At 36.6% G+C, this 21,529-nt stretch overlaps 4 protein-coding genes across 6 annotated transcripts in view; 3 read left to right on the forward strand and 1 right to left on the reverse strand.

Annotated features, from left to right (window-relative positions):
* The window catches only part of fam171a1 (family with sequence similarity 171 member A1), a 28,139-nt gene extending 18,845 nt beyond the window's left edge, over positions 1 to 9,294 (reverse strand). The window contains exon 1 of the mRNA XM_015059004.1: positions 9,163 to 9,294. Within this exon, the coding sequence (XP_014914490.1) occupies positions 9,163 to 9,274 (112 nt within the window). The 5' untranslated portion in view covers positions 9,275 to 9,294. The remainder of the gene's footprint in view (positions 1 to 9,162) is intronic.
* Positions 9,295 to 9,540: 246 nt separating this feature from the next.
* LOC106963869 (H-2 class II histocompatibility antigen, A-U alpha chain-like) lies at positions 9,541 to 12,967 on the forward strand. The gene is made up of 5 exons (XM_015059018.1): positions 9,541 to 9,613; positions 11,162 to 11,255; positions 11,453 to 11,713; positions 11,801 to 12,082; positions 12,172 to 12,967. The coding sequence occupies exons 2-5, from the start codon at positions 11,198 to 11,200 to the stop codon at positions 12,297 to 12,299; spliced, it is 729 nt and encodes a 242-aa protein (XP_014914504.1). The 5' UTR covers positions 9,541 to 9,613; positions 11,162 to 11,197; the 3' UTR covers positions 12,300 to 12,967.
* Positions 12,968 to 12,979: 12 nt separating this feature from the next.
* Positions 12,980 to 21,312, forward strand: LOC106963866 (H-2 class II histocompatibility antigen, E-S beta chain-like). Of its 3 annotated transcripts, none has more exons than XM_015059013.1 (6): positions 12,980 to 13,465; positions 13,606 to 13,755; positions 13,989 to 14,270; positions 14,614 to 14,724; positions 14,849 to 14,874; positions 14,951 to 15,225. In XM_015059013.1, the coding sequence occupies exons 1-6, from the start codon at positions 13,405 to 13,407 to the stop codon at positions 14,975 to 14,977; spliced, it is 657 nt and encodes a 218-aa protein (XP_014914499.1). In that variant the 5' UTR covers positions 12,980 to 13,404; the 3' UTR covers positions 14,978 to 15,225. The 3 variants fall into 3 exon arrangements, with proteins under 3 accessions (XP_014914499.1, XP_014914498.1, XP_014914497.1); XM_015059012.1 differs by having other exon boundaries at positions 12,987 to 13,465; positions 13,606 to 13,869; XM_015059011.1 differs by lacking the exons at positions 12,980 to 13,465; positions 13,606 to 13,755; positions 13,989 to 14,270; ... (1 more) ...; positions 14,849 to 14,874; positions 14,951 to 15,225 and adding exons at positions 18,953 to 19,119; positions 19,242 to 19,508; positions 19,704 to 19,985; ... (1 more) ...; positions 20,979 to 21,007; positions 21,090 to 21,312.
* On the forward strand, positions 15,514 to 18,008 carry LOC106963865 (H-2 class II histocompatibility antigen, A-Q alpha chain-like). Its single transcript, XM_015059010.1, has 4 exons — positions 15,514 to 16,281; positions 16,363 to 16,626; positions 16,713 to 16,994; positions 17,094 to 18,008. Exons 1-4 carry the CDS (start codon positions 16,122 to 16,124, stop codon positions 17,219 to 17,221), a joined length of 834 nt encoding a protein of 277 aa, XP_014914496.1. The 5' UTR covers positions 15,514 to 16,121; the 3' UTR covers positions 17,222 to 18,008.
* Positions 21,313 to 21,529: the final 217 nt, after the last annotated feature.

Below are 21,529 nucleotides of genomic sequence, written 5' to 3' on the forward strand. Positions count from 1 at the left end.
TTATCATACCTTCAACTTTATCATATTTGGTCACATTTCAACCACAACCCTTAATGTATTTTAATGTTACTATATGTGCTAGAAAAATATAAAGTAGTGCATAACTGCAGAGGGAAAAACATGATGCATGGTTTTCACCTTTTTGCACAAATCTGAAAATTATGATGCTCAGCCCCATTTACTCTCACATTTCTTCGAAATCTAAGTGCAGCTAATTGCCTTGATTAATCAGCCAATTAGTAATTTAATATGAGAACAATCCTCAGTACAAATCCAGCTGTTCTGTGAAGTTTGTTAGAGAACCTTAGGGAACAAACAGCATCATGAAGGCCAAAGGACACAGCAGACAGGTCATGGAGAAAGTTGTTTAAAGAAAGGTTGGATCAAAAAGCATTTCCCCCATTTTTTATCATCCAACAGAGCGTAAATCCATCAACTGTAGAGCTGCACAATATATTGAGTCACGACTGTCATCCCGCATTCGGAAAAGACTGCTTGGAGGCAAAATTTGGTTGACTGCTACCGCTCAAGTGACAAGCGCTTGATCGGTGGACTGGGCTTTTTCTACTCTTGATGTCAAACCCAGATGTGGATTTTTGTGACAAGCATGGTAAGGTTCATGAAAAGCAGAGATAACATCGCAACAAACGTTAAAAAAAAAAAAAAAAGAAGAGGAAAATATGAGTTTTTCATAAGACAGATTGTCCTCACAATGTTAAAAAGCAACAATGTTGGAGTTGAATATCTTCTTAGGATGACGCAGTCCTATTTCAAGCTTTCTAAAACATGGCGGTCCACCTAGACTGACAGGAGAAGAAGTCTGGTAACTCTGGAGTAGCTCAGCTGGGAAAATCTGTTGACATTGTCATTTGCAGACAGTGTGTGTGTGGAGAAAACAAATACCATACATTACTCTAAATACACCATCCAAAATTGATGGCGAAAATTCAGGGCAATACTGGATGAAAATCTGTTAGATGGTGCAAAAGACTTGAGCCTGGGGCACTTTGCCTTTCGCCAAGACAGAAGCCCAAAACATAAAACCAGATTATACTTTGGATAAAAGCATAGTCGTTTGACAGAGTTGCACAGTTAAAGTCCAGATCTAAATTCCTTTGTGAATCTATGGCTAGACTTAAAAATTGATTTCCAGATGCTCTTCATCCAATCTGACTAAGCTTGAGCTATTTTTGGATCAAATAACAGGCAGAAATTTCCATGTGTAGATGTACAAAGCAGGTAGAGACATTCCCCAAAAGAGTTCAGTAGCTGTTATTGGAGCAAAAAATGGTCCTACAAAATACTAACTTTTCAAGTATATTATTGACATAAAGTAGAACGTCTAATCTTCAAATATCTTTTATGGGACAATTGTATTTATCTGGAAATGCAAAAAGTTTTAAGGGGTCAAATCAAGCAATGCTTCAGGTTTGCTTTAAAATAACCTTCAGGTCAGTATGAGTTATTTCTTACAGCAAAATGAGGACAACGTAATGACAGTGAGTTGGACTTTTACTTTGCATTTTATCCTCAAATCCTGCTTGTTGTACAACAGAGCCAAAGGTGGTTTGGTTTAAAAATACTCAACTCAAATACTCGAATCACATGCTGAAACCAAACATCCATTTTATCCTCATGGCCCAGAGGTACGACAAAAACAATCTCAGTAGAAAAACACTATATTTTTCACAAACACACAAAGCCGCAGTCCTCCAGTCTTCGTTACATGACAAGAAGGACCCAGTCTGACCCATGGCGACCTCTCACTTAGAGCTAAAAGGTTCCTCCACCTCTCCGTCTTCACTAAACCGTGTTCACTCCCCAGAGCTCTCTGAAGCTGGATTTTGTCATAACTCCCTCTTGAAGCCCCACCCTCAGCGACACACACACACACACCAACACATACCTATCCTTGACTAGACATGTTCCCCACCCCCCACTCAGGGATCCTGTGGTCAGTGGGAAACCACTCTGTCGACATGGAGAGGAGAGTTCAGCCACAGTGCAGGCTCCGCCTAACAATAGTTTCTCTGCCGGAGAGAAATGGGTGGAAGGTAACTGGTGCTTAGTGCGAGGCCAGATTTGGCAGAACAGTGCGTCAATCTCACGCTGAACAGATGATTATCCTCCAGAGTGAAGATCTGCTTCAAGTCTTTACCTCATTCTCCTTTATTATATCACTACCACTCTAATGCAAGCCTGGATTTCTTCCCCCCCCCTCAACAAGAAAGTCTTCACTGCCTTTTATGACCTCACGTCCTGTCCCACTCCCACAGATATGCTGCTAGGGGTACCAGCTGTGTTCACTTAAAAAAAGAAATACTCCCCTGAGAGAGTCGGGCTTAAATCACAAGTACAAATCCAACAGTCTCCTCCCAGAGCTCATCCAATAAATCACTACTGAGGTGACATCATGGTTAAACAAGCTAAGAGTCTCCCTTTTTTACTCCAACACACATAAAAAAAAGGAGGCGATCAGTCTGGTCCAAGCCTCTATATTTCCAAATCTGCCTCTTCTTATTCACAGACTTCCTATCTGTGGGTGGAAAACAGAGGCATGAAAGCGTTTGATCTGACCAACGCTGCGATCTCAGATTAATTATCACCTACGACGGCAGCCAAAGCAGCAGGGCGGCTCTCTGTTTGGATGCAAGCAGAATCAATGACCACACAGAGAGCGCAGGAGGAGGACAGAATACATGTGCATGTTTGCTCATGCTACACCTTGGATTACGTTTTGGAGAGGCCATTCATTGCAGCACCTTTTACCAGAGGTGTAATGAGCTGGTAATGGATGGTGTGGCTGGCCTCCACTGGGTGTGTGAAATATTTAGATGCTGTTCCAAACGGGGGAAGAGAAAATGTTGTCTTACTTGCACACAACACTTAGCGTAATAATAGACACACTAGGACTCACTGGTGTAGCATAATTAGTTGTTATCTCACCACTAGGGGTCAATTGAGGTTTTAACAACCAAACACTAATTTCTTGAAATATAACCTCGTATCTGGTATTTATAGAAGTTACTCACCGGGCTTTAAATATATTGTATTGGATAAATTATCTATATTTTACATAATAATACTCTGTTAGTACCGCAACTATTTGCATGTTCGATGAATAACTTTCACTTGTGGGTTTGTTGAAATTCACCAAAAAATGGGCTGGTGACCAGAACCTGATAGATTTCAGTGCGACTAGCCAGACAGACTCAAAAATCAGATCAGTGAACGCACCAAAAACAATCTTCAGTCAAGAAGACATTATTGAGAGAAGACTACATGTAGAAGCTCCAAAAAAGGAAACTCTTATTTCCCCACATGTCAAACTGTGATTCATTCAGGCTACAAGAGAACAAGACTTCCTGCTGCTAACAGGAAGGTTGAACAGGATATAGCAAAGTTTCATTCTTCCAGAGCTTTTAATTGTTGTCCGTCAATGAACATGCCGAGTTTGGAAATGTTGGCAAACTTTTTGAAATCTCAAGAATGAAGGATATACAGTTTAGAGTCTATTTTGATTATTTATCTTTGGTGATGAGTCCAAATCTTCAAGTTTAGAAGGCATCCTTTCCATCACCCTGATCAGATTCAGGTCAGGATTTGGGTGGGGCGTTCCAGAACATTAATGTTGCTTTAAGTCAGAAAAAACTTGCTAGTCAAATTAAAGGATTGCTTTATAACCTTTATCTGTTAGGAGTATGAATAGTTTTGGCTTTATTTGTAAAAGTATATTAGAATTGTAATTTTAGAAGAGCCAGCATGTGCCAGTAGCTAAATACTAAATCTAAACAAGTAGATATGAGATACTAAAGGAGCTTTCAAGTGTCAACTTTGACATAATTTCATCTATGTTTTGAAATAACCATTTCAACACACCAAATCCCCTGATTTTTCTTGTCTTTTACAGGAATCCCCTGATGTCGCCTCTTCTCTTATTACGAATAATTATTGACTGCTCAACGTTGAAGACGTAAAGTCTTATGTCGTTCTTTTATATATAATAAAGACAATCTGTTATTCTCAAAGAAATGCCAATTCACGTTTTCTGATAGACCTTTAAAACTCAGATAATCAATTACAAATCATGCAAAACAAACCACACCAGGTATTAAGAATATGGAAAAAATTTATACTGAGGTTTTAAATAGTAGTTAAAAGAAAAAAGAAATGAGTCAAATATCATCGCAAATAGTTTCACCACTTTAGCACAGAACAGTAACCTGAAAAAAGGGCCAATTCATCATCTCAATTAGAAGCACATGGATAATTAGAAAAACATCCTGCAGTCATGTGAGAAGAGTTAAAGAGCAGAAGACGCCTTTCACTCCATCCTCTGCTGCTATTCTGCAGACTTTACGCAGTATGATGGTAATATTCATACTGAAATATTAATAATTAAATTCAACATTTGAACTGTTGAACTGTAATCATGTAACTGTATTACTGGGTTGACTTCTTCAACCACAACAAATGTATCACCAATACCGAAAAGAAAACGAGGAGCTTGGAAAAAGTGAAACAACAAAAACAGGCACCTCCAACTTTATTGACCTGTCCAGCACGTCTACTGTAAAAATACTTAAAATTAAAATATCTTTAATTGCATTAGAATAACTTCTAGCTGGATATTTAATCAGTAGACAACCTTTAATTTAAAGTTAATTTCTTCATTGGGGGGATGGCTGATTTGCTTTTACACATAAATCAAGACAAAAATTAAGCTTTTTTGTTAAAATAAGTTACATAAAAAAAGCATAATATCAAACTGAAAACAAATTTCTACAGCCATAATGACAAAGATATTTTATAGTATAAATTAAATGACTGAATAAAGATTTACCTCATTTAAAGTGACTGATCCAATTCAAGAGTGGTCCAAACAGTTAGTACTGGTCGTCTCACAATAAATGGACACAACGTAGAGACAACTCGAGTGTGTAACAAAGTCACCAGTGTCTGAAAGGTCTAATCAATGGCTAATCAGTACTGGCTACCATTACGGCATAAAGACTAAAGAACACCAAGCAAAGCAGACAAAGGACTATTGAAAATCTCTAAGACACTGAACATGCAATCATTAAGAAATGGAAGGAAAATGTGTAAATCAACCCAGATCAAACAGAGTGACAATCCAAGATGGAGACTAGTGAGAGAGGATTTACAAGCTTCAGCAACTGAAATGAGAGATGCAAGAAACATTACCTGGGTTTTTCACCAGTCAAATAACAGCGGCAACGACAAAGACACTGTTAAAGAAAACTCATCAAAGATTGACTAGTTTTCCAAACAGAATGTGGGAGACTCCATCGTCATCTGGATGAAAGTTCTTTGGTTTGCATCAAATCGTATTTGCGGCAGATGTATTACTGTCTAAACTCCATCATCAGCAAGTAAAGATGCTCTGCTTCAAGTCAGAACCTGAGATGTATGACGTCACGTGGAAAGAGCATGATCTTTGGACTGACGAGACCAAAATTGAGCTTTCTGTCCATCAGACGAGGTTCTGTGTTTGCTGGACACCAAACACTGTACATCACCACCCCCACTGTGAAGCAGAGTGGTGGAGGTATCATGCTGTGGGGATGCTTCTCAGCAAGCAATTAAAAAAAAAACAAATGGTAAAATGTCCAAGAGCTCAATGATTTACTGGTGAATGTTGAAGAGTCATTTCTTTTTTAACATGTGTAAAACTTTGAAACATAAAGTCACTTCCTGTTTCGCTGGGGCGGTAAGGCACAGGGTGGCCAGTTTCTCTAAAAACATTAATTGAAATGGGAAAGACACTATAAGATGACATTCAAGTAAGGCATATTATGAGAATGTATCACCATAAATCATAAAATGACTTCAGGAATAAAAAAAGTCTTGTTTATTCTTGCCCAAAAGTCCACTCATCAATAATTAAGACGTTTAGCAAAGAGGGTTGGACAAATAGTGATATTATGCTTTGCAGCTGAACTACATCAAGTTTGTTTTCAGTTCCACTTTAAAAATATCTATTTCTAATAACATAACTTGACCGGCTTTTTTAGGAAATAATTGATCTTTTTAAAATGTGGACAGTCACACACTGGACGGGAAGCACAGATGAAAAAGTGTGGAAAGACGTAAACAGGCATAAATCCCACCTGATATCACAAAATTTCCTATCATGCAGCCCTACAAAACATTTAAATGTTACTTTCCATTACATATATAAATAATTTCTATCAAGCACCACATTTCTTTCCGTCCTTGCTTAGACTTTTCCCTTCAGTTAATTGTGCATTTTGTTGCTTTATTACATAGTTTTCTCTTTAAAATTCGCAAGCAACGGCTTATGCTTTGTAAAGGGAAAAAAGTGAATATTTTATAGTAGACGACTCCATGACATACAAAATTATTCCAGCTTCTTTATTTTTAACCTCTCCACAAAAAAAGTGAGTCTGCTCTTCTGGTTAGCTTCTTATACATTGCAGGGTCAGTGCTGCTGTTTACTTGCAAAGTAACAAATGTCAATATGAAAAAGGAGCAAACAAAATGGGAGGACAGCATCTTATGTGCCAGCATGGATCAAAGTTAGCCGTGCAAAACATACACAAATCCCATGTTTAAATAAGACAGGGCCACTACTGCAGGTAAGGAATCAAGCTAGAGTCTGGTCCAGACTGCTATTTTTACCTTCCTCTGGATTTAAAGGTAATGTCAGTCTCATTAACGCACCAGGAGGGGGAGATAATTAGATTACGTCATCAGACTAAAGAGCAAATGGACTCTCTTCAGTTCCCGTCAAAACACAGTAAGGCTCTCCTCTCGGGCTAAAAGGTCACCGACCTAATCTCTAAATGCAGTGCTCTTAATGCTCTGACAAATGCGAGTCCTCACACCAAGATCTAGTGCTCTAATTGCCAGGCTTTGTTAGATGGTGACGATGTGATTTGGTTTGTCTGCATCACAAAATGCTTCTCCATTAAAGGATGCAACACCACGCCTCCTCCGGGCAGCAGTAACGTAAACGAGATCTATATCTGCATGGAGAATGTCTGTCTGGCTCCACTCATCCAGGCTGCTTGCATGATACATCAGGATGAATACCGAGTATCGACCTGAGCTCGCTCTCCTTTGAGACAACTAAAGGTCAGTCTGAGCCAAAGTGAACACCAGAGGAGCAGAAAACAAGAGAGCCGAGGACAGAATGAACTTAAAAGTTTCACAATCTTGAAAATTATCAGATTTTTTTTTTTTTTTTGCATCTCATCTTAAAGGAAAACCTGTCTCCACTACAAACTCTTGGCTTGTTTAAAGGGAAAGTAACTGTATGTTTACATTTACAATCCCTCTGTAAAATCAAGTGCTGAGACAGGCCCAAATGTAGGCCAGCCACATCAGTAAGTGAACACACACAACAGCGACGTGTGTGTGCTTGTGATGATAAATAAAAGTGATGAGTAAAACAGATGTGATTCCATGTTACTAGCTACTATGACAGGGCAGCTTTGAAGTTAGCAACTGGATGAGATGCCAGCAGATAACTGGGATTTATAGCCACTTTAAATCTTTGCTGGGCTTTGCTTTGTGCAGGGAAAAGACACCATGACAGATCTGTTTATTGTACAAACCTGCCAGAGAAGGCAGGGTTATGTTCACTTTACACATCCACTTTGAGACATCTGTAGCTGCTCTTATCTCCACTGCTGAAGTGCTTAACACTCACCTTCAATCCATTTCATAATCCTGTTCTCTGTTATCATATTCTCTGCAAATAATGGTGAATAAATTGAATTTTAAGACTATTCCAGTGGATTAAGCTACTAGCATCGACATCCAGGTAAACACCTTTAATTAGGAGAGCTTGTTCATAAAACTCAGCCATGTTTGGTGCCTATTTCAGTATTTGAGATATCACAAAATAAAATATGCCAGTAGAGATGATGTCAGTCCAGGAGGAACTGAAAGAGAATAATCATAAGTCTGCTAAGATGTTTTTATCAAGTCTTTCATGTATTTTTACTGTTCAGGGGTTATTTGCTTAGTTATCTTAAAATGAAGTGTGAAGTTTTGTTTTTGTGAATTTTAACTATAAAATTACTAAATATAGTTTGAATAAAGTAAAAAAAAATCTTTCATTTTGGACAATGACAAAAAACTAAATCTCACATAAAAACAACAGAAATCTTACTTTGTGGATTTAAATTTTCACTGAATGTTTTCTTTTGTTTTGCAGCATTTTGGCTTAGCTTTGCTTTATACATTTACATACACTGATGTTAAAAATAGCTCAAACTCACATCTATACATTGAAAATCATATTGTAGCATAATTTTAATGCATCACTCAACATGAAATTCATTTTATTATGCTGCATCCAGATATGTAAAAACAAAATAAGAACAAATCACTTGGCTGTCAATTGCAAAAAGTAAAATAGTCATTTAAGTGAGCATATCAATACGTAAAAACCAACAATTAAAGACATATTATTTTTGTTCTTTTATCTCTTACATAGATTTGTGCATTAAAATAATAAATTAACTTAAAATAGTAGAAATGGTTCTATATCTATTGTTATTTTTGTACTGTTTCAATATTTCAACCCACAGATTAAAAACACACACACACACACACACACACACACACACACACACACACTGAAAATTAATTAAAGTGCGGATAATAAACCGGGAACCAGCACTGGTTTAAATTTGGTCACTGATTTAAACAAGGATGCTCAGTTTTAAAGGTAATATGGTAACTTCCTTACACCTAAAGCATGCAATATAAATTTTGAAACACCTGAAATAAAGTTCACTATATTTTAACACGAAGAAAAGCGTTAAAACTGTTTTTACTTGGGAAAAACAAGCTAAGTTAAAAAGACAAATCCCAACAGCTGGAGTCATCTTTAAATTATCCTGAGGTTTCTAGATTTTAAATTTATATATTCCCGTAGGTTAGAGTGAATTATTAAATTATGGGTTTAATCTCATAGTGTATTATCACCACTTTAAAGATGGTAAACTTCTTGTTTCAGTGTGTTTCCAGCTAACATGCTAACGTTAGCTTGGTTAGATTCCCCCTCAGCATCCGAGCTGACTAGCGGCTCCGCTAGCCTCTACAGCGGCCAGCTAGCTTTCCTTTCTGACCGCACAAACAAGCAAAACATTAAATTAACTTTTTTACCTTGCGACGCTGTGCCCTCCGCTGAGGTTTTGGCTGCAGCTCTGAAGGTAAGGTATCCCAAAAGGCAGAGCACAGTTGCAGCGGTCCGACTCCAGTCCACAGCCCACATCATTGCAGATGTTAGTATCAAAGCAAAACGGCTCAAGAAACAAAGTAGAAACCAAACGTTTGGACTTTAAAAACTCACTGCAGGTCAACAACTGCGTTTATTCCGCAAAAAATGCGACACCCCATGTTTCTGCGGCATCAGCAGTCCTGATTTTATGCCTGGAGAGCTGTGTTTCATCTGCCCCGTCGTGCATCCCCAGCCCTTTTTTTCTATCGACGGGCCAGGGTCAGGGAGGAAGACGGCCCCATTCCTCTGAGCCTCATGCCCCAGAACAGCACCAACAGGCGGCTTGCTCCACGCGCAGCACCGCTAACATCTATGGAGGTCTACCGCCACCTACTGGTAAAGAAGTGCAATGATTTAGCAATAATTTCTGTTCATTCCTCAGTTTATATGTAAATTCACTAATTGAAAAGCACTGGATCTACAGCTGTTTAATGAAGAAGCAAATGAAACTTGAACATATTTTTAGTTTAAAATCTGATTTATTTATTTTTCTAACGGAGTTATTCATGGTGATTCACTTTGACGGTCAAGAAATAAATTAATTCACAATATGCTTCAGCAAAGGGATATGTAATGTTTTAAATTTGAAACACTTTTGTACTGATTTTCACATTTATTTTATTATAAATGTAGACATTTTACATATATGTTAATATTTCTTAATGTACTTTAACATTTTATATAAGCTCATGATTATTAAGGTCAGTCTCAATTTATCTATTTATTTATTATCATATCGATGGATGGATGGTACCTATGCTATATACTGTCACATAGACAGATCTACAGTAAAACATAATTAAAATATGATTTTTTTGGAAAATGTAAAAGTTTGTGTTGTATTGTTATCATTGAGGACTTTGTTTACATTGCAGAACCTTTTCAATTCTGCTGTGTATTAAGTCTTCATGTTGTATAAATGTACTCAGGTAAAATCCATATATAATTAATATGTAAAACATTGACACAGTGAAAAAAGAACAGATGTAGTCTGTACAGTGACTGATGTTTTTAATATTTCTATTTTCTTTGTGTTTTCACAAAAGAATGGCGTATAAACTATTTATGGAAAACCAAAGCCAAACATTTTATTTCATAGTTTAATTTTGCTCCCAAAAAAACAGGCTAGAAAGGTAAAGAAGATGAAAAACTCAGTTCAAATTGGACATGTGATTTAACTTGACATTGAATAATGATTTAGGAGACAAAACAGGAACTTTACAATACATTTTGATGCATTGCTGTTTTTTCATTTTTCAGTTTTGCCTTCCAAATTTCAAAGTATAAAAGTATATGAAAAGAACACCAGGACACCTTACAGTTTATTCCGAAGATAATCCAAGCTGATAGCTCATAAAAGCCCCACTAACCACTGCTACTGAATCACTAATATCTACGGTACTATCCTGGTTCTGATTGGAAGAAGCTCTGGATCCACACCCAGGAAATCTTACTAGCAAACATGTTTGGACAAAAAAGCTGGTAAAAATAGGTGGCACTGAGGAATGTTGCTTGTTCACCTTTCAGATCTTCCTTATTTAGCGCTGTTGTGTTAACATCTTCATGTTTGATTAATACCCAGGCCAAATAATGTGGGTCACAATGATACACTAATCTGAATGAGGCATGTCTAGTGAAATGTTATTAATTATCTGTCATACTTCATGGCAAGAGCAGGCAGGTTTCAAACATAATATAATGCTGGTGTGTCTAAATTAGCTCATACCTCTAATATAATCCTGCATACTTATAGCTTGATTTTTATTATTTTGGTCATGCTTTGCAAAGTCATCCAATGTTTCTCTAATGTGACGGATGATTTCTCCTGATCTACTGTTGTCACATGTTCACCTGTAAACTCCCTTTTTGGCCACACCTATAAAGAAAAGCTGATTGTTAGTGAGAAGCTGTCGCTCCAACATGAAGGGCTCTACTGTCATAATCTTCTTTCTGAACACTGTTAACGTCATCGCACTTGGTAAGAATGACTTTTGCTCAAACTCAACTATAAAGTTAAATGTTGTTTATTAAGTGTTATGCTTTGGATGTTATTGCATTCATGAGATATGTGTTAGTGTATACAAAATTTTATAAAATCATGTTTAGAAATAGGAAGCATGTGTTTTTCTTCTGTATCCAGCTTTAAGTGTTTATTTCCTCTTTGTTGTTTTTCAGTTCCCCATGAAATAACATATTTTCTGGGCTGCTTTGAGAATGGCAGCACTGCGGTACAATTTGAATTTGATGGTGAGGAAATGTTATATGTCGACTTCCAAACAGACGAGGTAGTTTACACCGTACCCACCTTCATTGACCCTGACCCTGCCCAGGTTTTAGTTGGTTTGAGTATCCTGCGTGATGCTCATGATAACAAGGAACTGTGTTCAGGTCTACTAGGTGTGTTGAAACACGAAGATACATCTCCACAAAAAGAAGGTAAATCAACCCTAACATTAGTTTTCTGTGATAACAATATTGATCAAATGCTGGTGAAACTTTGGTTTGTCCTTTGACGTTCTTTAGACGCTCCGAACTCCATGATCTTTCCCTCAAGAGAGGTGGAGCTGGAAGTTGAAAACAGCCTCATCTGCTTTGTAAATAATTTCTATCCACCCTCCATCAAAGTCAGCTGGACTAAAAATGGCCACCCAATCTCAGAGGGGGTGTCACTCAGTCGATATCATCCCAATAACGACCAAACCTTCTGCCAGTTCTCAACTTTGACCTTCACACCGAGTGAGGGGGACATTTACTCCTGCACTGTGGAGCATCCCGCCCTGGAGACGCCTACAACAAGAATCTGGGGTAATGAGCTTTATTATATATGCAAAATGTTATTCTGACAAATAAAGTGTGTTTATGTCAATTCATATATTTATTAACTTTCTCTACAGAAGCAGAAATCATCAAAAAGGATGAAAGTCTTTGGCCTGATATTTACTGTGGAGTCGGTCTTGGTGTGGGTTTGTCGGGAATCACAGTCGGAGTGTTTTTCATTGTCAAGAGTCAACATGTAGCATAAGGTTTTAGTTTTTAAATATAGTAAACTGTTACAATCTTCACATACTTGGGTTATGATTTTCATTTGTGTTTTTTTTTTAATCATTTCCTTGTTCATCTTGTTTCTTAGGTCTTGCCATATTCTGTTCATTCTGTATTATTGTCAGAAGGGTGTTGTCATAAAGTTTATTACTTTGTGTTTAGTTTCTTTGTTTATTCTTGTGTTTTCTTCATTGCACATTTGAATTTAGTTGTATTAGATCACTCTCGTTCTTTTACAGTGAGTTTATAGTTTTTTGAGTCTCCCATTTGTACTCGGAACTTGAAAAACCCGACTTCCCAGTCGAAGAAAATCGACTGGAACGCCCCCTGAAGTCGGGCTTCCCACTAAAAGAATAGGAGAAACTCCGACTACCCCTGGTTAGGATTTTAAGACCAACTTTGTGTTATTTTGTGTAAGAAGAGTCCATCTGAAATCATTGTTACATGTAGCACCTCCATCTCTAAGCTGAACAAATTAAAAGTGGTGTTTTCTTGTGGAAAGTAAAGCTTAAAACAATGTTTTTAAGACATGCCATATATTTTGTATACTTTTTGAAAACAAAACATTTTACTCTGCATCAGATGTCATTTTTAAATTTAGTGAACACTGTGTATAATTTTCGTCCTTATTTAATAAACAAAAAATGTTTAGATTTGTGCTTTCTCCTACACTTACATCTGCTTTGAATGTTAAGCTGTTATCCATGATTCTATCGTGGTTTGAAGGGATGTTACCCATACTATGAAGGATCATGATGAAGAACGACACAGTCAAATGGAAAAAAGAAACTTGCACAAACTGGTGGAAACAGAGAAAGAGACGATGAGAAACAAATGAGCGACATGAGGAAGGGCAACAGGAGAGTCAAACACTTGATTATTCCTTACATTTAGATATTAAACTACTAACAACATAGATTATTTGACACTAATAGAATTAGAGAACAAAAAGTGTTTACAGATTAATAAGAACGCCACGCCTGCACTGAAAAAATAACGTTGGTAAATCTATTTCTGTACTTCCTCATTGTTGCTGATCAGAACCAGTTAGCGCTCAGTCGGACCTCTGTTGCCAACCTGACAGGATGCCTCAGGCTCAGGGCTTCTCTGTTTTCCTGGTGCTTTTTCTGACATTTTCACCAGGAGGTAAGGGACTTTAAGCTAAAGCAGTTTGTATTTTTTATTGCTTTCCAACTACAGTTGCTTCTGTGTGGTTCAGATGTAAAATGTGTTTCTGTAATCATTCAGCATTTGCCATTTTAATAAAAATATTTCCTCATTTTTAGGTGCTTACTATTTGTATGTGATGGAACGGTGCCAGTTTAGCTCAAGTGATGGTCATGATGCCGTGTTACTGGATCAGTTTTACTACAACAAAATTCTGGAAGGACAATACAACAGCACTGTAGGAAAAGTGACTGCATACACAGAAAAAGGTGAAGTATATGCCATTATTCTAAACAACGATCCTGGGTTTATTAAGCGCGAGATATGGAAAACAAACCTCTGCAAAAGAAATGTTCCACTGGGACAAAAACTACTAACAGCAGGTAATCTACAGACAAGGCAGCACAAGAGTAATCAAAGTGACATCTTTTTCTGGATGTAATACTCATCCCTGGATTGAATACGGTCTACTGAATCTTTTTGTTTTGTCCATGTTTTCTAGTGGAGCCCTATGTTTGGTTGAGGTCAGTGAAAGCAGAGTACAGTCAACATCAGCAGAAGCTCGTCTGCAGCGCGTACGACTTCTATCCAAAGCAAATCAGGGTGACGTGGCTGAGAGACGGGAAGAAGGTCACATCTGATGTGACATCCACTGACGAGCTGCCCAATGGGAACTGGCTGTATCAGATCCACAGCTACCTGGAGTTCACACCTAAACCTGGAGAGAAGATCGCCTGCATGGTGGAGCATGCAAGCCTCAAGGAACCACAGCTTCATGACTGGGGTGAGAACGTCTGCATGCAGACAGAAAATGTTTATATGAATAAACCATTTTATGCCCAAAGAGTCAGAGTATATTCATCTAGATTGTCTTCCTTATGAAAACACTTCAATGATGAGCACCCTAAATATAATGATTGATTACTGTAGTCAAACCATGTCAGAGTTGACACATTAAGTTTGTGTTTAACTCAGGTGCAGTGTTTAACTTCCTCTCTAAATTCAAAATCTTCTTTGTTTCATAAGGTGGTGATGAATGCATAAATCACTGGCATAAATCTGAAACCAGACATTGAAACAAGGAGCATTTCAGTCTAACTTAGTGTTCATGATGAATCTGATTTCAGAGCCGGAGTCGGATTCAAAGTGGAGTAAGATTGCTGTTGGCTCAGCAGGGCTGCTGCTCGGGTTGCTGTTTTCTGCTGCTGGCTTCATCTATTACAAGACAACATCAAATGGTGAGACAATAGTTCACTTTAAACTTAAAAAACACTTTCATAACTGACTTCAGTATCTAAATTATGTTCATGTTTAAATACATTTTATTGAAACATTTTCTAACTTTTTTGGTGTTTTACCCAGGACGGGTGGTGGTGCCTACAACAGAGGTGAGTCTTAGTCTCTTTATCTGCCCTGTGTGTACCTGTATACACCTGATTATAACTTTATTTATTTGTTATCTAGGATGTATCTCCAGAAGAAACCCTTTAGGCTGCAGAAATGTTGAGAAGCCCCACACACATCTATCAACCACTGGAAACTCTTCTTAATCCCACATTTGAGAGACTTCAAGCCTTCATATGCCTCAAGTTTTTTTATTTTGCCTTTTACACATTTCTGCAGACAAACACTAACATTGCAGCACTTTTATTTTATACTGAACTAAAACACTATTGTAAAACAATAATAAATAAACCTGTTCTTTGTCATTTTCTTCCAGTTCATCACTGGGATGAAACAAATGCAAAGTCATTGTGTTTTGTTTTAAAAACCTTTAATGTCAAGATACTGCCCAAACAATCCACATCACTTTCTAAACCAATCTTCTGACTAATTTGAAATCAAATTAAGATATTACACCTGTTTTTTTAAAAAAAACAACCATACAAACAAGATTAATAATTAAAATGTATTTGAACCTTCTGTGTTTGTTTAACTTTCTAGTAAATGTGTATTTTACATTATACATATTATTATCCAATTAAATTAAAAGTCCACTAACCAACAAGTCAGTGAAGTGACTAAAACACAGGAAAACCAACAGGAGAGAAGTGGCAGCTTTTTTTTTGCTTCTTGGCAGGTACAAAAGCTAAACTATTTTATATTAAAAGGTCACAGAGTGCCTTAAAACCAGTCATATATATATATATTTTTACATTTTACAACTTTTACATGTGATCTAATGTTTTTGATGCCTTTTGCAAGCTCATGTAAAGTTGAATTATTAATGCTTTGGTTATGTTTGCCACATTCTGGGGTTCAGTATTTTTTTTAAAACTATTATGGTGTTGTAAGAAAGAAGAGTTGGCAAGCATGGTTAAGTGAAAATTACTGTCAGGTTTATTATCAACCATATTTATGAGAGGGACAAGATGAAGTTATCATCTTAAAAGCTCTGCCAGTAAACAGATAACACACCTGTTTTATAGAATCAGTATAAGGAAAACAAATTAAGAAAACAAACTGAGGCTATGTGGATCTAGTGAAGAAAATTTCTCTGAGAAAAACGTCAGCATGTTGAGTAAGACAAATTTCCCTCTGACAAAAAATAACATCATGAAATTACTCTACCTTCAAACTATTAAAGTCATAATGTTTTACACTTGTAGTAAAAGCTTTCCACCACATTGGTCACATGTTTCACTGTAAAATCCAGCGTTGGCAACGGCTACAAAGAAAGGCGTGCCATCCACCAGACAGAGTGAGACTATTTTCATTTACAAGCTGCAGGTCCGAAATGAAGCGCTCTGCTCTACTTGTCTTCATTCTCAACTCCTATTTTGTCTTCTCTCAAAGTAAGAACCATTTAGTGTTTTTTGTTCAAGTAAGAGCTAAATGTTTTGTTGAATTTTAAATTCCACTGTATTGTTTTTCAGAGCCCCATGAAATAACCTATTTTGTGGGCTGCTTTGACGATGGCAACACCGACATACAGTCTGAGTTTGACGGCGATCAGATTTTATACATTGATTTCCCAAAGAAGGAGGTTGTGTTCACTGTGCCACCTGTTATAGCTCCTGATCCACAAAAACTTTTGGGTGGATTTCATATCCTAAAAGATGCTCTGGATAATCAAAAATTTTGTCCACCTATAGGTGAATTGGTTGAATATGAAATGAAGCCCGTGTCTGAAGAAAAAGGTAAATAAAACTCAACAGTCGTTTTCTCTTTTGCCGTAGCTGATAAAATGCTGGTGAAACTTTTCTTATCTTTTGACGTTCTTCAGACCCTCCAGACAGCATGATCTTCCCGTCTAGGGAGGTAGAACCTGATGTAGAAAACAGCCTCATCTGCTTTGTGAATAATTTCTATCCACCCTCCATCAAAGTCAGCTGGACTAAAAATGGCGTCCCAGTTAGGAGGGGAGTGTCTGTCGGTGACTACTCTCCTAATAACGATCAAACCTTCCGCCAGTTCTCAACTTTGACCTTCACACCGAGTGAGGGGGACATTTACTCCTGCACTGTGGAGCATCCTGCCCTGGAGACGCCGAAGACAAGAATCTGGGGTAAATGCTTTATTTCTTTCATGCGATATGATGAAAACACAATGTAAATATTTCAATATGGCAAAGCTGATCTATAATATTTCAATTTTTCTTTTACAGAAGTTGAATTTTACAACACAGATCCAAGTCTTGGTCCAGACATTTACTGTGGAGTGGGTTTGGGTCTGGGAGTGATGGGGATCACTGTGGGAGTGTTTTTTATTGTCAAGGGACAACAAGCGAACTGATTTATCTGATGTTAAACATGATTAATATGGACGGTGGAGTAAAATAACATGCATATTTTCATATATAACAACTTGAATAAAAAAAAATCACACTAAACAATTTATCACCTTTAAACTCTATGTAGCGTTTCTCTTGAACTTGCTTTATCAGACGTAAAGCCTGCATATTTGTAAATATTTTAGTGGTTATTCATCTGTGAAATCAGCTATTCAAGCTTTTTGCCATGGATGACAAAATTATAGTTGACTAGAACCACTCACAGGTCACATTACATTTTTATAATTTTTACAGTTTTTCTCAGTTGCTTTATTGCATTTCTCAGAATTGTTGTTCAATCTTCAAATCGTTGTGTCACTTCTGCACATCAAGAAACCAGTTTCTGGTTCCTTTGGGCAAGTTGCAAAGGTATGTGGACATCCAGGCAAGTGATTAAGTACAATTTTCTGCTTTTTCCTACATTTTTAATTGCCTTCGTCATGTTGATCAAAATGTATTATATGGGTCTCTGTTGAGTGGTCTCAACCTACACAACATGAGCATAGGTTTGTAGGATTAAGTCTTTACATGCAAAATGCTTGAACAAGATGTGAAAATATGTCAAGCGTCTTTCTAGTTCCATTATGCATTTATTTTTTATTTTTACTGAACTTATAAATTGCTCCCAGATGCTTAAATGTGTTAAACATTAGATCAACCAATAATAAACTAGTTTTCTGAAACAACTCAAAAGTACCATGAACCATCACATTCCAGAAATGCACTGACGTCATTGAGTAAAACCGAAAATAAAAAAACTGGCAGCATTGTGATTTTTTTTATTGTTTTACATACTCAAAAATAAACTGAACATGCAAAAAAAAAATTATTGAGTTGTCTGACTTTTTTTTGCTTATGGTAGATCTAAAACTTAGAGAAGGGTTTTGTGCATGAAGCAAAAAAATGTTTTAAGATTTTTTTTGGATTATATCATTACTACTCCTATTACTGTCATTATTATTATTATTATTATTATTATTATTATTATTATTATTATTATTATTAAATCTATAAGAAAGCATTTCCTTGTCCATAGTGTTGTATGTGTTGAAATAAATGATCATTTGAAATGAAACTAATAATGTAACAATGTGGACTGTTATGCTCCTATTTTTCCTGATGTGTCATTTCTTTCCCGTGTCTGTATGTTTCTTTTACTACGTTTAGAAATTGTAGTTGTAATTGCAACATTTAACGATATAATTTTAATATCGGAGCAAGACGTAGCGAAAGTTTACAAATCTGGAAAAAACTCAGAAAGCTCCATCTATTTAACAACCCTGAACAAAAATCAAACATGGAGAACCAACATTTAGTATTATCAAAACAAGAATCCAGAGAAACCCCTATTAGTTTATAAATTACTAATTCTTATTGAACATTTTAGTTTTGTTTTGTTTGTATTTCCTTCTAATTCACAAAAGACATTTTGAACTGCTGAAAATGTGCTATATAAATAAAATGACCTTACCTTACCTTTTATATTGACTCTTTCAATGAATGATTAACCAATGGTGACTTACCATCTCCTGATACAGAGATAAAAACAAATCCTGTTTTGATCAGCAAAGGTGCCAATTGTGCAAGTGTGACAATGTGGGCAGCCATCTTTTGTTTTATATTGACTTGTCAATAATTAACTTATCTTCCACCTCCTAAAATGGAGGTGGAACATGTGTTTTTATTGGTAGAGGTGCTATTCCTTTAAAATAGTAATGTTGATAAATCTACTGCTGCACTTCCTTGGTTATGCAGAATCGTATATTTGCCAGTAAGACGTCAGTCAGCTTTCTGTCAGCTGACAACATGTGGACTCAACGTTTAATTTTCTTGGAGCTTTTACTGGTGTTTTCATCAGAAGGTATGTGATTTTTGGTCAACATAATCTTTATTTGCGGTGCTGCTCTTGTACTCACATACTCATTCTCATAATTGGAATGAGTTCACCTGATTTATTGATGTTTTTTTTTTCTTATTTCTTAGGTGCTTTTTATGGCTATTATTTAGGCCGCTGCCAGTTTAACTCTCCTGACAGCAATGATGTTGTGTTAGTGGAACAACTGTACTTCAATAAGATTTTACTTGGCCAATATAACAGCACTTTGGGAAAAGTGGTGGCGTTCATTGAGAAAGCCGAAGCTTATGCAGATATGCTCAACAAGATGCCAAGATTCCAGGCACATCAAATATGGAAAATAAACCGCTGCAAAACAGGTGCACAACTGGCAAATGAAAATCTACCAGCTGCAGGTAATTTTCACAAGATGGTAAAAAAAAATTGTACAGATATTTGGAAAAATATGTTCTTATATATCTAGTTTTAACAGATTAATAAGTGTTTTAAATGTAAAAGCATATAAAGGTGCAGTAGTGTGACTCTTCAAATGTTATGACTATGATAAATATTTGTCATCCAATGACAAATTTAGTCTTTGTTTTATCCAGTGGAGCCCTACGTTTGGTTGAGGTCAGTGAAGGCAGAGTACAGTCAACATCAGCAGAAGCTCGTCTGCAGCGCGTACGACTTCTATCCAAAGAAAATCAGAGTGACGTGGCTGAAAGACGGAAAGAATATCACATCTGGTGTGACATCCACTGACGAGCTGCCCAATGGGCACTGGCTTTATCAGATCCACAGCTACCTGGAGTTCACGCCTAAACCTGGAGAGAAGATCGCCTGCATGGTGGATCATGCAAGCCTCAAGGAACCGAAGCTTTATGACTTGGGTGAGAACGTCTGAAAATAAAATACTTTTTTTTGTTTGCACTCAGTTTCAACTCTTTAAATCTTTCGTACATTTACAGTTGTACTCACATTCACATAAAAGGTATTCAGGAAACAAACTCACTTCTACTTATATTAACCAATATTGCAGTACACACACAATATTTAACTAAAGGGACAATTTACTGTGCTTAACTGGGAAATTACTGGAATATTTCTCCAACTGTCTGAAGTTCAGACATGATTTGACCTGGAATTAAACAAAAAACAACAAGCCATAAATAAATAACACTTGTAGAAAATGTCACAGTCCCAAGAACCTGCATCTGTTTTTACCCAAACCCAGGTTTTCATGTCTTAAATCCACCCTGATACAATCAGGCATCTCGAAAAGCACATACATGTGAGAGTAAACTCAATTCATACTCAAACCACATACTTATCTGACCGTCTTTTTATAACATTACAACAAAATGTGGACACTTGCTTCAATGCAAGATTTGCAACTTGGTTTTTTGAACATTTTAGCTATCTAAAAAAGATTATGTGAGTTTATTCTGACTCTAAGCATAAAGCATAATTTTTCATATCATCCAAACGTTTATTGATTTGGCTTTCCTTAATGTGTCATTTGTGCTATTACTGATTTTATAACAGTGCCTGGGTGACTTATGGTATAAATATGGACGTGAACTTTCATTAGTATGAATTGGAAGCATTTAAATCTAACATTGTGTTTAAAATAAATGTTTTTTCAGAGCCTGAACCGGATTCAGGAAAACACAAGATGGTTGTTGGTTCAGCTGGGTTGCTGCTGGGTTTATTGTTTTCAGTCATGGGGTTTATCTTCTTCAAGAAGAAATCAATTGGTGAGAGAGTCATTCAAAGTAATAGAAATACCAAAATACCATCAAAATCATTTAAATATTTTATTTTTATAGTGTTTATTAAAAGTGGTACATCAGTTTCATTGATTTTCTTGCTTCTTTTGACAGCAGAGCGGGTGAGAGTGCCAACATCTGAGGTATGCTCTTAAATTCAGTTAATATATTAATCATTTCTAGAAACATTCATCTAATGCCGTAATATTTTTATATATTCTGCAGGAGATTCCTGAAAACAACCCTTAAGTTTACGTTTAGCTGTCACAGGATCAATGGCGAAAGGTGCTGAGATTGATTGCAGCTTCTCCTACCACGAAACACTCGACAAGGAGCCAAGCCTTGACCAGTGTTACTCCAAATGCAGACCTTAAAAGCACATTGTGTTAACATTGGTTAAAAAAAATACTTCAACTTAATGCTTTGTTTGGCATTTTTTTACTGGACACACTTTAAGAACTGCAAGGCCAGTTCAATCTGATTTTAAAGTTGTGCAAAATGTCCAAAAAGGTAGTGAAATGTCCCCTTTATTCTTTTGATTGATCATACAATAATCCAAATTATTGACGGGTAACATTTTAAAATTAATCTGTGATGTGACAAAGCATATTTAAAGGATGTCATTTTATTAAAAATCAATGTAAAATCCACTGCATCAATTAGAT

This window comes from Poecilia latipinna, unplaced genomic scaffold (assembly GCF_001443285.1).
Source record: "Poecilia latipinna isolate Pla-1442-1.1 unplaced genomic scaffold, P_latipinna-1.0 Scaffold1591, whole genome shotgun sequence".
Classification (NCBI taxonomy): Eukaryota; Metazoa; Chordata; class Actinopteri; order Cyprinodontiformes; family Poeciliidae; genus Poecilia; species Poecilia latipinna.